The sequence below is a fragment of the Taudactylus pleione genome, unplaced genomic scaffold (genome assembly GCF_031769625.1).
Source record: "Taudactylus pleione unplaced genomic scaffold, aTauple2 ptg001061l, whole genome shotgun sequence".
NCBI lineage: Eukaryota > Metazoa > Chordata > Amphibia > Anura > Myobatrachidae > Taudactylus > Taudactylus pleione.
In genome coordinates, this window is record NW_028285462.1 from 859858 (window position 1) to 877907 (window position 18050).

Here is an 18050-nt window from a genome sequence, read left to right on the forward strand (position 1 = left end):
GACCACAATCACATCTCAGAACATGTCACAGAATATCCATAGGCTGCAGGACTATAATCACATCTCAGAACAAGTCACAGAATACACAGAGGCTGCTGGACCATAATCACATCTCAGATCATGTCACAGAATACCCAGAGGCTGCTGGACCATAATCACATTTCAGAACATGTCACAGAATAGTCAGAGGCTGCTGGACTATAATCATATCTCTGAACATGTCACAGAATACCCAGAGGCTACTGGACTATAATCACATCTCAGAACATGTCACAGAATACCCAGAGGCTGCTGGACTATAATCACATCTCAGACCATGTCACAGAATACCCACAGGCTGCTGGACCCTAATCACATCTCAGAACATGTCACAGAATACCCAGAGGCTGCTGGACCCTAAACACATCTCAGAACATGTCACAGAATACCCATAGGCTGCTGGACCATAATCACATCTCAGAACATCACAGAATACCCAGAGGCTGCTGAACTATAATCACATCTCAGAACATGTCACAGAATAGCCAGAGGCAGCAGGACCCAAATCACATCTCAGAACATGTCACAGAATACCCAGAGGCAGCTGGACTATAATCACATCTCAGAACATATCACAGAATACCAAGAAGCTGGTGGACCCTAATCACATCTCAGAACATGTCACAGAATACCCAGAGGCTGCTGGACTATAATCACATCTCAGAACATGTCACAGAATATCCAGAGGCTGCTGGACCATAATCACATCTCAGAACATGTCACAGAATACCCAGAGGCTGCTGGACCATAATCACATCTCAGAACATGTCACAGAATAGCCAGAGGCTGCTGGACTATAATCACATCGCAGAACATGTCACAGAATGCCCAGTTGCTGCTGGACCCTAATCACATCTCAGAACATGTCACAGAATAGCCAGAGGTTGCTGAACTATAATCACATCTCAGAACATGTCACAGAATACTCAAAGGCTGCTGGACTATAATCATATCTCTGAACATGTCACAGAATACCCAGAGGCTACTGGACCATAATCACATCTAGAAACATATCACAGAATACCCGGAGGCTGCTGGACTATAATCACATCTCAGAACATGTCACAGAATACCCAGAGGCTTCTGGACCCTAATCACATCTCAGAACATGTCACAGAATACCCAGAGGCTGCTGGACCCTAAACACATCTCAGAACATGTCACAGAATACCCAGAGGCTGCTGGACCATAATCACATCTCAGAACATCACAGAATACCCAGAGGCAGCTGAACTATAATCACATCTCAGGACATGTCACAGAATACCCAGAGGCAGCTGGATCCTAATCACATCTCAGAACATGTCACAGAATACCCAGAGGCAGCTGGACTATAATCACATCTCAGAACATATCACAGAATACCAAGAAGCTGCTGGACCCTAATCACATCTCAGAATATGTCACAGAATACCCAGAGGCTGCTGGACTATAATCACATCTCAGAACATATCACAGAATACCAAGAAGCTGCTGGACCCTAATCACATCTCAGAACATGTCACAGAATACCCAGAGGCTGCTGGACTATAATCACATCTCAGAACATGTCACAGAATATCCAGAGTCTGCTGGACCATAATCACATCTCAGAACATGTCACAGAATACCCAGAGGCTGCTGGACCATAATCACATCTTAGAACATGTCACAGAATACCCAAAGGCTGCTGGACTATAATCACATCTCAGAACATGTCACAGAAAACCCAGAGGCTGCTGGACCATCATCACATCGCAGAACATGTCACAGAATACCCAGAGGCTGCTGGACCATAATCACATCTCAGAAAATGTCACAGAATAGCCAGAGGCTGCTGGACTATAATCACATCTCAGACATTTGTCACAGAATACCCAGAGGCTGCAGGACCATAATCACATCTCAGTAAATGTCACAGAATAGCCAGAGGCTGCTGAACTATAATCACATCTCAGAACATGTCACAGAATACCCAGAGGCTGCTGGACTATAAGCACATCCCAGAACATGTCACAGAATATCCAGAGGCAGCTGGACCATCATCACATCTCAGAACATGTCATAGAATACCCAGAGGCTGCTGGACCATAATCACATCTCAGAACATATCACAGAATACCAAGAGGCTGCTGGACTAAAATCACATCTCAGAACATGTCACAGAATATGCAGAGGCTACTGGACTATAATCACATCTCAGAACATGTCACAGAATACCCAGAGGCTGCTGGACCTTAATCACATTTCAGAACATGTCACAGAATACCCAGAGGCTGCTGGACCCTAATCACATCTCAGAACATGTCACAGAATACCCAAAGGCTGCTGGACCATAATCACATCTCAGAACGTCACAGAATACCCAGAGGCTGCTGAACTATAATCACATCTCAGAACATGTCTCAGAATACCCAGAGGCTGCTGGACCATCATCACATCTCAGAACATGTCATAGAATACCCAGAGGCTGCTGGACCATAATCACATCTCAGAACATGTCACAGAATAGCAAGAGGCTGCTGGACTATAATAACATCTCAGAACATGTAACAGAATACCCAGTGGCTGCTGGACCCAAAGTACATATCAGAACATGTCACAGAATACCCAGAGGCATCTGGACCATAATCACAAATCAGAACATGTAGCAGAATACCCATAGGCTGCTGGCCAATAATCACATCTCAGAACATGTCACAGAATACCCAGAGGCTGCTGGACCATAATCACATCTCAGAACATTTCACAGAAGGCCCAGTTCGTGCTGGACCCTAATCACATCTCAGAACATGTCACAGAATAGCCAGAGGCTGCAGGACCATCACCACATCTCAGAACATGTCACAGAATACCCAGAAGCTCCTGGAACATCATCACATCTCAGAACTTGTCACAGAATACCCAGAGGCTGCTGGACCATAATCACATCTCAGAACATGTCACAGAATACCAAGAGGCTGCTGGACTATAATCAAATCTCAGAACATGTCACAGAATACCCAGATGCTGCTGGACCATAATCACATATCAGAACATGTCACAGGATACCTAGAGGCTGCAGGACCATAATCACATCTCAGAACATGTCACACAGTACCCAGAGGCTGCTGGACCATAATCACATCTCAGAACTTGTCACAGAATACCAAGAGGATACTGCACCATAATCATATCTCAGATGTCACAGAACAGCCAGAGGCTGCTGGACCACAATCACATCTCAGAACATGTCACAGTATACCCAGAGGCTGCTGGACCATAATCACATCTCAGAACATTTCACAGAATACCCAGAGGATGCTGCCCCATAATCATATCTCAGAACATGTCACAGAATAGCCAGAGGCTGCTGGACCACAATCACATCTCAGAACATGTCACAGAATATCCAGAGGCTGCAGGACTATAATCACATCTCAGAACAAGTCACAGAATACACAGAGGCTGCTGGACCATAATCACATCTCAGATCATGTCACAGAATACCCAGAGGCTGCTGGACCATAATCACATCTCAGAACATGTCACAGAATAGTCAGAGGCTGCTGGACTATAATCATATCTCTGAACATGTCACAGAATACCCAGAGGCTACTGGACTATAATCACATCTCAGAACATGTCACAGAATACCCAGAGGCTGCTGGACTATAATCACATCTCAGAACATGTCACAGAATACCCACAGGCTGCTGGACCCTAATCACATCTCAGAACATGTCACAGAATACCCATAGGCTGCTGGACCATAATCACATCTCAGAACGTCACAGAATACCCAGAGGCTGCTGAACTATTATCACATCTCAGAACATGTCACAGAATAGCCAGAGGCAGCAGGACCCAAATCACATCTCAGAACATGTCACAGAATACCCAGAGGCAGCTGGACTATAATCACATCTCAGAACATATCACAGAATACCAAGAAGCTGCTGGACCCTAATCACATCTCAGAACATGTCACAGAATACCCAGAGGCTGCTGGACTATAATCACATCTCAGAACATGTCACAGAATATCCAGAGGCTGCTGGACCATAATCACATCTCAGAACATGTCACAGAATACCCAGAGGCTGCTGGACCATAATCACATCTCAGAACATGTCACAGAATACCCAGAGGCTGCTGGACCATAATCACATCTTATAACATGTCACATAATACCCAAAGGCTGCTGTACTATAATCACATCTCAGAACATGTCACAGAATACCCAGAGGCTGCTGGACCATCATCACATCTCAGAACATGTCACAGAATACCCAGAGGCTGCTGGACCATAATCACATCTCAGAACATGTCACAGAATAGCCAGAGGCTGCTGGACTATAATCACATCTCAGAACATGTCACAGAATGCCCAGTTGCTGCTGGACCCTAATCACATCTCAGAACATGTCACAGAATAGCCAGAGGCTGCTGAACTATAATCAAATCTCAGAACATGTCACAGAATACTCAAAGGCTGCTGGCCTATAATCACATCTCAGAACATGTCACAGAATAGTCAGAGGCTGCTGGACTATAATCATATCTCTGAACATGTCACAGAATACCCAGAGGCTACTGGACTATAATCACATCTCAGAACATGTCACATAATACCCAGAGGCTGCTGGACTCTAATTACATCTAGAAACATATCACAGAATACCCGGAGGCTGCTGGACTATAATCACATCTCAGAACATGTCACAGAATACCCAGAGGCTTCTGGACCCTAATCACATCTCAGAACATGTCACAGAATACCCAGAGGCGGCTGGACCCTAAACACATCTCAGAACATGTCACAGAATACCCAGAGGCTGCTGGACCATAATCACATCTCAGAACATCACAGAATACCCAGAGGCTGCTGAACTATAATCACATCTCAGAACATGTCACAGAATACCCAGAGGCAGCTGGATCCTAATCACATCTCAAAACATGTCACAGAATACCCAGAGGCAGCTGGACTATAATCACATCTCAGAACATATCACAGAATACCAAGAAGCTGCTGGACCCTAATCACATCTCAGAACATGTCACAGAATACCCAGAGGCTGCTGGACTATAATCACATCTCAGAACATGTCACAGAATATCCAGAGTCTGCTAGACCATAATCACATCTCAGAACATGTCACAGAATACCCAGAGGCTGCTGGACCATAATCACATCTTAGAACATGTCACATAATACCCAAAGGCTGCTGGTCTATAATCACAGCTCAGAACATGTCACAGAATACCCAGAGGCTGCTGGACCATCATCACATCGCAGAACATGTCACAGAATACCCAGAGGCTGCTGGACCATAATCACATCTCAGAACATGTCACAGAAAGCCAGAGGCTGCAGGACTATAATCACATCTCAGACATTTGTCACAGAATACCCAGAGGCTGCAGGACCATAATCACATCTCAGTAAATATCACAGAATAGCCAGAGGCTGCTGAACTATAATCATATCTCAGAACATGTCACAGAATACCCAGAGGCTGCTGGACTATAAGCACATCTCAGAACATGTCACAGAATATCCAGAGGCTGCTGGACCATCATCACATCTCAGAACATGTCATAGAATACCTAGAGGCTGCTGGACCATAATCACATCTCAGAACATGTCACAGAATACCAAGAGGCTGCTGGACTAAAATCACATCTCAGAACATGTCACAGAATACCCAGAGGCAGCTGGATCCTAATCACATCTCAAAACATGTCACAGAATACCCAGAGGCAGCTGGACTATAATCACATCTCAGAACATATCACAGAATACCAAGAAGCTGCTGGACCCTAATCACATCTCAGAACATGTCACAGAATACCCAGAGGCTGCTGGACTATAATCACATCTCAGAACATGTCACAGAATATCCAGAGTCTGCTAGACCATAATCACATCTCAGAACATGTCACAGAATACCCAGAGGCTGCTGGACCATAATCACATCTTAGAACATGTCACATAATACCCAAAGGCTGCTGGTGTATAATCACATCTCAGAACATGTCACAGAATACCCAGAGGCTGCTGGACCATCATCACATCGCAGAACATGTCACAGAATACCCAGAGGCTGCTGGACCATAATCACATCTCAGAACATGTCACAGAATAGCCAGAGGCTGCAGGACTATAATCACATCTCAGACATTTGTCACAGAATACCCAGAGGCTGCAGGACCATAATCACATCTCAGTAAATGTCACAGAATAGCCAGAGGCTGCTGAACTATAATCATATCTCAGAACATGTCACAGAATACCCAGAGGCTGCTGGACTATAAGCACATCTCAGAACATGTCACAGAATATCCAGAGGCTGCTGGACCATCATCACATCTCAGAACATGTCATAGAATACCTAGAGGCTGCTGGACCATAATCACATCTCAGAACATGTCACAGAATACCAAGAGGCTGCTGGACTAAAATCACATCTCAGAACATGTCACAGAATATGCAGAGGCTACTGGACTATAATCACATCTCAGAACATGTCACAGAATACCCAGAGGCTGCTGGACCATAATCACATTTCAGAACATGTCACAGAATACCCAGAGGCTGCTGGACCCTAATCACATCTCAGAACATGTCACAGAATACCCAAAGGCTGCTGGACCATAATCACATCTCAGAACGTCACAGAATACCCACAGGCTGCTGGACCCTAATCACATCTCAGAACATGTCACAGAATACCCAGAGGCTGCTGGACCCTAAACACATCTCAGAACATGTCACAGAATACCCAGAGGCTGCTGGACCATAATCACATCTCAGAACATCACAGAATACCCAGAGGCTGCTGAACTATAATCACATCTCAGAACATGTCACAGAATACCCAGAGGCAGCTGGATCCTAATCACATCTCAAAACATGTCACAGAATACCCAGAGGCAGCTGGACTATAATCACATCTCAGAACATATCACAGAATACCAAGAAGCTGCTGGACCCTAATCACATCTCAGAACATGTCACAGAATACCCAGAGGCTGCTGGACTATAATCACATCTCAGAACATGTCACAGAATATCCAGAGTCTGCTAGACCATAATCACATCTCAGAACATGTCACAGAATACCCAGAGGCTGCTGGACCATAATCACATCTTAGAACATGTCACATAATACCCAAAGGCTGCTGGTCTATAATCACATCTCAGAACATGTCACAGAATACCCAGAGGCTGCTGGACCATCATCACATCGCAGAACATGTCACAGAATACCCAGAGGCTGCTGGACCATAATCACATCTCAGAACATGTCACAGAATAGCCAGAGGCTGCAGGACTATAATCACATCTCAGACATTTGTCACAGAATACCCAGAGGCTGCAGGACCATAATCACATCTCAGTAAATGTCACAGAATAGCCAGAGGCTGCTGAACTATAATCATATCTCAGAACATGTCACAGAATACCCAGAGGCTGCTGGACTATAAGCACATCTCAGAACATGTCACAGAATATCCAGAGGCTGCTGGACCATCATCACATCTCAGAACATGTCATAGAATACCTAGAGGCTGCTGGACCATAATCACATCTCAGAACATGTCACAGAATACCAAGAGGCTGCTGGACTAAAATCACATCTCAGAACATGTCACAGAATACCCAGAGGCAGCTGGATCCTAATCACATCTCAAAACATGTCACAGAATACCCAGAGGCGGCTGGACTATAATCACATCTCAGAACATATCACAGAATACCAAGAAGCTGCTGGACCCTAATCACATCTCAGAACATGTCACAGAATACCCAGAGGCTGCTGGACTATAATCACATCTCAGAACATGTCACAGAATATCCAGAGTCTGCTAGACCATAATCACATCTCAGAACATGTCACAGAATACCCAGAGGCTGCTGGACCATAATCACATCTTAGAACATGTCACATAATACCCAAAGGCTGCTGTTCTATAATCACATCTCAGAACATGTCACAGAATACCCAGAGGCTGCTGGACCATCATCACATCGCAGAACATGTCACAGAATACCCAGAGGCTGCTGGACCATAATCACATCTCAGAACATGTCACAGAATAGCCAGAGGCTGCAGGACTATAATCACATCTCAGACATTTGTCACAGAATACCCAGAGGCTGCAGGACCATAATCACATCTCAGTAAATGTCACAGAATAGCCAGAGGCTGCTGAACTATAATCATATCTCAGAACATGTCACAGAATACCCAGAGGCTGCTGGACTATAAGCACATCTCAGAACATGTCACAGAATATCCAGAGGCTGGTGGACCATCATCACATCTCAGAACATGTCATAGAATACCTAGAGGCTGCTGGACCGTAATCACATCTCAGAACATGTCACAGAATACCAAGAGGCTGCTGGACTAAAATCACATCTCAGAACATGTCACAGAATATGCAGAGGCTACTGGACTATAATCACATCTCAGAACATGTCACAGAATACCCAGAGGCTGCTGGACCATAATCACATTTCAGAACATGTCACAGAATACCCAGAGGCTGCTGGACCCTAATCACATCTCAGAACATGTCACAGAATACCCAAAGGCTGCTGGACCATAATCACATCTCAGAACGTCACAGAATACCCAGAGGCTGCTGAACTATAATCACATCTCAGAACATGTCTCAGAATAGCCAGAGGCTGCTGGACCATCATCACATCTCAGAACATGTCATAGAATACGCAGAGGCTGCTGGACCATAATCACATCTCAGAACATGTCACAGAATAGCAAGAGGCTGCTGGACTATAATAACATCTCAGAACATGTAACAGAATACCCAGAGGCTGCTGGACCCAAAGTACATCTCAGAACATGTCACAGAATACCCAGAGGCATCTGGACCATAATCACAAATCAGAACATAAAGCAGAATACCCATAGGCTGCTGGCCAATAATCACATCTCAGAACATGTCACAGAATACCCAGAGGCTGCTGGACCATAATCACATCTCAGAACATTTCACAGAATGCCCAGTTCCTGCTGGACCCTAATCACATCTCAGAACATGTCACAGAATAGCCAGAGGCTGCTGGACCATCACCACATCTCAGAACATGTCACAGAATACCCAGAAGCTCCTGGAACATCATCACATCTCAGAACTTGTCACAGAATACCCAGAGGCTGCTGGACCATAATCACATCTCAGAACATGTCACAGAATACCCAGAGGCAGCTGGACCATAATCACATATCAGAACATGTCACAGGATACCCAGAGGCTGCAGGACCATAATCACATCTCAGACCATGTCACACAGTACCCAGAGGCTGCTGGACTATAATCACATCTCAGAACTTGTCACAGAATACCCAGAGGCTGCTGCACCATAATCATATCTCAGATGTCACAGAACAGCCAGAGGCTGCTGGACCACAATCACATCTCAGAACATGTCACAGTATACCCAGAGGCTGCTGGACCATAATCACATCTCAGAACATGTCACAGAATACCCAGAGGCTGCTGGCCCATAATCATATCTCAGAACATTTCACAGAATACCCAGAGGATGCTGCCCCATAATCATATCTCAGAACATGTCACAGAATAGCAAGAGGCTGCTGGACCACAATCACATCTCAGAACATGTCACAGAATATCCAGAGGCTGCAGGACTATAATCACATCTCAGAACAAGTCACAGAATACACAGAGGCTGCTGGACCATAATCACATCTCAGATCATGTCACAGAATACCCAGAGGCTGCTGGACCATAATCACATCTCAGAACAAGTCACAGAATAGTCAGAGGCTGCTGGACTATAATCATATCTCTGAACATGTCACAGAATACCCAGATGCTACTGGACTATAATCACATCTCAGAACATGTCACAGAATACCCAGAGGCTGCTGGACTATAATTACATCTAGGAACATTTCACAGAATAACCGGAGGCTGCAGGATCTATAATCACATCTCAGAACATGTCACTGAATACCCACAGGCTGCTGGACCCTAATCACATCTCAGAACATGTCACAGAATACCCAGAGGCTGCTGGACCCTAAACACATCTCAGAACATGTCACAGAATACCCATAGGCTGCAGGACCATAATCACATCTCAGAACGTCATAAAATACCCAGAGGCTGCTGAACTATAATCACATCTCAGAACATGTCACAGAATAGCCAGAGGCAGCTGGACCCTAATCACATCTCAGAACATGTCACAGAATACCCAGAGGCAGCTGGACTATAATCACATCTCAGAACATATCACAGAATACCAAGAAGCTGCTGGACCCTAATCACATCTCAGAACATGTCACAGAATACCCAGAGGCTGCTGGACTATAATCACATCTCAGAACATGTCACAGAATATCCAGATGCTGCTGGACCATAATCACATCTCAGAACATGTCACAGAATGCCCAGAGGCTGCTGGACCATAATCACATCTCAGAACATGTCACAGAATACCCAGAGGCTGCTGGACCATAATCACATCTTAGAACATGTCACATAATACCCAAAGGCTGCTGTACTATAATCACATCTCAGAACATGTCACAGAATACCCAGAGGCTGCTGGACCATCATCACATCTCAGAACATGTCACAGAATACCCAGAGGCTGCTGGACCATAATCACATCTCAGAACATGTCACAGAATAGCCAGAGGCTGCTGGACTATAATCACATCTCAGAACATGTCACAGAATGCCCAGTTGCTGATGGACCCTAATCACATCTCAGAACATGTCACAGAATAGCCAGAGGCTGCTGAACTATAATCACATCTCAGAACATGTCACAGAATACTCAAAGGCTGCTGGACTATAATCACATCTCAGAACATGTCACAGAATACCCAGAGGCTGCTGGACCATCATCACTTCTCAGAACATGTCACAGAATACCCAGAGGCTGCGCAACCATCATCACATCTCAGAACATGTCACAGAATACCCAGAGGGTGCTGGACCATCATCACATCTCAGAACTTGTCACAGAATACCCAGAGGCTGCTGGACCATATTCACATCTCAGAACATGTCACAGAATACCAAGACGCTGCTGGACTATGATCACATCTCAGAACATGTCACAGAATACCCAGAGGCTGCTAGACAATAATCACATATCAGAACATGTCACAGAATACCCAGAGGCTGCTGGACCATAATCACATCTCAGAACATGTCACAGAGTACCCAGAGGCTGCTGGACCACAATCACATCTTAGAACATGTTACAGAATAGCCAGAGGCTGCTGGACCACAATCACATCTCAGAACATGTCACAGTATACCCAGAGGCTGCTGGACCATAATCACATCTCAGAACATGTCACAGAGTACCCAGAGGCAGCTGGCCCATAATCATATCTCAGAACATGTCACAGAATATCCAGAGGATGTAGCACCATAATCATATCTCAGAACATGTCACAGAATAGCCAGAGGCTGCTGGACTATAATCACATCTCAGAACATGTCATACAATACCCAGAGGCTGCTGGACCATAATCACATCTCAGAACATGTCACAGAATACCCAGAGGCTGCTGGACCATAATCACATCTCAGAACATGTCACAGAATACCCAGAGGCTGCTGGACTATAAGCACATCTCAGAACATGTCACAGAATACCCAGAGGCTGCTGGACTATAATCACATCTCAGAACATGTCACAGAATACCCAGAGGCTGCTGGACCATAATCACATCTCAGAACATGTCACATAATACCCAAAGGCTGCTGGACTATAATCACATCTCATAACATGTCACAGAATACCCAGAGGCTGCTGGACTCTAATCACATCTCAGAACATGTCACAGAATATCCAGAAGCTGCTGGACTATAATCACATCTCAGAACATGTCACATAATACCCAAAGGCTGCTGGACTATAATCACATCTCAGAACATGTCACATAATACCCAGAGGCTGCTGGACTATAATCACATCTCAGAACATGTCACAGAATAGCCCTAGGCTGCTGGACCCTAATCACATCTCAGAACATGTCACATAATACCCAAAGGCTGCTGGACTATAATCACATCTCATAACATGTCACAGAATACCCAGTTGCTGCTGGACCATAATCACATCTCAGAACATGTCACAGAATACCAAGAGGCTTGTGGACTCTAATCACATCTCAGAACATTTCACAGAATATCCAGAAGCTGCTGGACTATAATCACATCTCAGAACATGTCACAGAATACCCAGAGGCTGCTGGACCATAATCAAATCTCAGAACATGTCACAGAATAGCCAGAGGCTGCTGGACCATAATCACATCTCAGAACATGTTACAGAATACCCAGAGGCTGATGGACCATAATCACATCTCAGAACATGTCACAGAATAGCCAGAGGCTGCAGGACCATAATCACATCTCAGAACATGTCACAGAATACCCAGAGGCTGCTGAACTATAATCACATCTCAGAACATGTCACAGAATACCCAGAGGCTCCTGGACCCTAATCACATCTCAGAACATGTCACAGAATACCCAGAGGCTGCTGGACTATAATCAAATCTCAGAACATATCACAGAATACCAAGAGGTTGCTGGACCCTAATCACATCTCAGAACATGTCACAGAATACCCAGAGGCTGCTGGACTATAATCACATCTCAGAACATGTCACAGAATACCCAGAGGCTGCTGGACCATAAGCACATCTCAGAACATGTCACAGAATACCCAGAGGCTGCTGGACTATAATCACATCTCAGAACATGTCACAGAATACCCAGAGGCTGCTGGACCCTAAATACATCTCAGAATATGTCACAGAATACCCAGAGGCTTCTGGACCATAATCACATCTCAGAATATGTCACATAATACCCAAAGGCTGCTGGACTATCATCACATCTCATAACATGTCACAGAATACCCAGAGGCTGCTGGACTATAATCACATCTCAGAACATGTCACAGAATAGCCCTAGGCTGCTGGACCCTAATCACATCTCAGAACATGTCACATAATACCCAAAGGCTGCTGGACTATAATCACATCTCATAACATGTCACAGAATACCCAGTTGCTGCTGGACCATAATCACATCTCAGAACATGTCACAGAATACCAAGAGGCTTGTGGACTCTAATCACATCTCAGAACATGTCACAGAATATCAAGAAGCTGCTGGACTATAATCACATCTCAGAACATGTCACAGAATACCCAGAGGCTGCTGGACCATAATCAAATCTCAGAACATGTCACAGAATAGCCAGAGGCTGCTGGACCATAATCACATCTCAGAACATGTTACAGAATACCCAGAGGCTGATGGACCATAATCACATCTCAGAACATGTCACAGAATAGCCAGAGGCTGCAGGACCATAATCACATCTCAGAACATGTCACAGAATACCCAGAGGCTGCTGAACTATAATCACATCTCAGAACATGTCACAGAATACCCAGAGGCTCCTGGACCCTAATCACATCTCAGAACATGTCACAGAATACCCAAAGGCTGCTGGACTATAATCAAATCTCAGAACATATCACAGAATACCAAGAGGTTGCTGGACCCTAATCACATCTCAGAACATGTCACAGAATACCCAGAGGTTGCTGGACTATAATCACATCTCAGAACATGTCACAGAATACCCAGAGGCTGCTGGACCATAAGCACATCTCAGAACATGTCACAGAATACCCAGAGGCTGCTGGACTATAATCACATCTCAGAACATGTCACAGAATACCCAGAGGCTGCTGGACCCTAAATACATCTCAGAACATGTCACAGAATACCCAGAGGCTTCTGGACCATAATCACATCTCAGAATATGTCACATAATACCCAAAGGCTGCTGGACTATAATCACATCTCATAACATGTCACAGAATACCCAGAGGCTGCTGGACCATAATCACATCTCAGAACATGTCACAGAATATCCAGAGGCTGCTGGACTATAATCACATCTCAGAACATTTCACAGAATACCCAGAGACTGCAGGACCATAATCACATCTCAGAACATGTCACATAATACCCAAAGGCTGCTGGACTATAATCACATCTCAGAACATGTCGCAGAATACCCAGAGGCTGCTGGACCATAATCACATCTCAGAACATGTCACAGAATACCCAGAGGCTGCAGGACTATAATCACATCTCAGAAAATGTCAGAGAATACCCAGAGGCTGCTTGACTATAATCACATCTCAGAACATGTCACAGAATAGCCAGAGGCTGCTGGACTATAATCACATCTCAGAACATGTCACAGAATACCCAGAGGCTGCAGGACCATAATCACATCTCAGAACATGTCACAGAATACCCAGAGGCTGCTGGACCATAATCACATCTCAGAACATGTCACAGAATACCCAGAGGCTGCTGGACTCTAATCAAATCTCAGAACATGTCACAGAATAGCCAGAGGCTGCTGGACCATAATCACATCTCAGAACATGTCACAGAATACCCAGAGGCTGCTGGACTCTAATCACATCTCAGAACATGTCACAGAATAGCCAGAGGCTGCTGGACTATAAGCACATCTCAGAACATGTCACAGAATACCCAGAGGCTGCTGGACCATAATCACATCTCAGAACATGTCACAGAATACCCAGAGGCTGCTGGACCCTAAATACATCTCAGAACATGTCACAGAATACCCAGAGGCTTCTGGACCATAATCACATCTCAGACCATGTCACATAATACCCAAAGGCTGCTGGACTATAATCACATCTCATAACATGTCACAGAATACCCAGAGGCTGCTGGACCATAATCACATCTCAGAACATGTCACAGAATATCCAGAGGCTGCTGGACTATAATCTCATCTCAGAACATTTCACAGAATACCCAGAGACTGCAGGACCATAATCACATCTCAGAACATGTCACATAATACCCAAAGGCTGCTGGACTATAATCACATCTCAGAACATGTCGCAGAATACCCAGAGGCTGCTGGACCATAATCACATCTCAGAACATGTCACAGAATACCCAGAGGCTGCAGGACTATAATCACATCTCAGAAAATGTCACAGAATACCCAGAGGCTGCTTGACTATAATCACATCTCAGAACATGTCACAGAATAGCCAGAGGCTGCTGGACTATAATCACATCTCAGAACATGTCACAGAATACCCAGAGGCTGCAGGACCATAATCACATCTCAGAACATGTCACAGAATACCCAGAGGCTGCTGGACCATAATCACATCTCAGAACATGTCACAGAATACCCAGAGGCTGCTGGACTCTAATCAAATCTCAGAACATGTCACAGAATAGCCAGAGGCTGCTGGACCATAATCACATCTCAGAACATGTCACAGAATAACCAGAGGCTGCTGGACTCTAATCACATCTCAGAACATGTCACAGAATAGCCAGAGGCTGCTGGACTATAAGCACATCTCAGAACATGTCACAGAATACCCAGAGGCTGCTGGACCATAATCACATCTCAGAACATGTCACAGAATAGCCAGAGGCTGCAGGACCATAATCACATCTCAGAACATGTCACAGAATAGCCAGAGGCTGCTGGACCATAATCACATCTCAGAACATGTCACAGAATAGCCAGAGGCTGCTGGACCATAATCACATCTCAGAACATGTCACAGAGTAGCCAGAGGCTGCAGGACCATAATCACATCTCAGAACATGTCACAGAATAGCCAGAGGCTGCAGGACCATAATCCTATCTGAAGTAGAAGGTAAAAATGGCCCAGCAGAATTAAGCCTACAATCTGAGAGATGTAAAGAACAATTGATACATAGGGCGAGACATAAATATAATAGGGAGCAAGTTTTTTGTGTGAGACATACTCAGACCTTCTTGCATAGTTAAAGGTCAGAGTTTGTCTCACAGCTCGCCAAATGTTATAGCCTGCATACCTGTGAGTTCGAGGCTATTACATTATGCGAGTCCCGGTGAGTTTTCTCCTATGAAAACTCTTACCTTTCAATGCGACTAGGTCCGAGTTATACAGATCCGTGAAGGCTTCTGTGTTGTAAAAAAAAGGTAAACAGTTAAAAGTAAAAAAAAGACATGCCCCCCTCTCACAAACATAACCAGCCTTGGGCTCTGTAGAGCCTGTCCTGGTTTTTAAAATACAGGGGAAAATATGCATAGGGTTTCACCTGTATCCAGCACAAGGACTGGAAGAGGACCTTTATTGGGGGGGTCCCCACCTCCCCAGGGACGCCCAGCCTGGGCTGACTAGAGGTCAGGTGTAATGCTTTGGCCTGGAGACCCGGTGAAAGGGTTCCCCAGGCAGTGGCATTACACCCCCGCTAGAAAGAGTGTTGGGGATGGAAAATACAGGGGACACCTACTCATTTTGTCCCCTGTATTTCCTAAACCAGGACCGACTCAGCAGATACTTGTGCTGGTTCATAAAATACAGGTGAACCCTGCGCATATTTTCCCCAGTATATTATACAGGGGAAAAAACCAGGACAGGCTTTACTTTTAACTGTTTAATTTGTTTTTACATACAGAAATATGCATTGATCTCATGGATCTGTGTATCTTTCTGTATAACTCGGACCTGCTCGGGCTAGACTCGCTATCCTGAAGCAGGTCTGTTTTTTTAACAGTTTTCTAAATTTACTAAAGTCAGTTTTAGAAGAGATGTTGCCCATAGCAACTAATCAGATTCTTCTTAATATTTAACTAGCACCTTCTAGGAAATAATAGCTAGAATCTGATTGGTTGCTATGGGCAACATCTCTTCTAAAACTCTCTTCTAAAAACTCTCACTTTAGTAAATTTACCCCTAATAGTGAGTTCTATGCTCACAATGGCAGAACATCTGTATGAGTGTTTTGCCATTGTGAGTTGCGGAAGTGTGAGAAACATTTAAGTGTGCATGTTCTCTATAGCTCTATACTCGCACTTTTTCAAAACTCATACCCTATTAAATCTCGCCCCCTATTATATCTCGCCCATAAAGTGACAGAGTAAAAGCCATAGAAAACCCAGAACTGACAAACAGAAGCCAGAGACAATAATATCATGAGTTTTAGCTGATTTTTGGCATTTGCGTACATGAAAACAGGGCCATAGAGGATATTCTCACAGGTGTAATCCGTATAAGAGCAGAGATACAGAGAAATCCACTTACTGGTCAGTACAGTTACTGATCTTGCTGGTCTTGAAGCCAAGTTGGAATTGATCACCATTAAGGTGACAATATAATAGAGGCCATGGTAACTGGCGTTAAAGACTAGTGAGCTGGGTAACGAGCTGTTAAATTCTTCAAACTGAAAGAAATAATTTTTGGATTCTCCGGTTATTTTCACCACATACACAGAGGATGAGGAAATGACGTCAGAATCTTCCAAGGAAACAATGAGACGGTTGTCACGCGTGACGTTCACATTAAACATGGAAGCTTCCTAGAGATAGAGAGAAGATAATGATATCAATAAACAGTAAACAAGTTTTATTATAACAAACTATATATAAACAAATGTTACAGTTTTATCACATACTGAGCTATACTGTTATGATTGTAGAGCATACTTACTTACCATCCTGGAAGTTACAGGAGGCTCCTAAATTCTCAAGGAGCCCCCCCCCTCCCTCCTGGAAGTGTTCGGATCTCCCACATCCTGACCACTCCCCAGCGAAGTGGGCAGGATGGGGAGATAATTGCCGGAAACCGCGGCATAAACGCAGTGAATTTCGGCTCCGTATGGAGATAGCGGGGCTGAATGACACAAAAACGCGGGGCCTGATAACATAGGGTACCTGGTCCCGGCCCCCAGTGCTCAGCTATGATTGCAGGCATCTCCCGGGGAGCAGATAATGAACGTTGGTAAGTATCTTGTAGAGTGGTGTCATCAAGTCTAATTAATCATCACCATTTCAGTGCGCTATACTGTTAGATGTTCTATATTGTAAGGAGTAATACGTATAGAGCACATAACATAACGTTCCAATAATCAAATGGATCAAAAGACACGATATTCCA

The 18050-nt window shown here is 44.6% G+C and overlaps 1 protein-coding gene across 4 annotated transcripts in view; it reads right to left on the reverse strand.

Annotated features, from left to right (window-relative positions):
- PTPRO (protein tyrosine phosphatase receptor type O) overlaps nucleotides 1–18050 on the reverse strand; it is a 640592-nt gene that overhangs the window by 585936 nt on the left and 36606 nt on the right. For all 4 annotated transcript variants that reach the window (XM_088461537.1, XM_088461535.1, XM_088461536.1 and 1 more), the window contains exon 2: nucleotides 17199–17472. In XM_088461537.1, the coding sequence (XP_088317663.1) occupies nucleotides 17199–17472 (274 nt within the window). The remainder of the gene's footprint in view (nucleotides 1–17198; nucleotides 17473–18050) is intronic.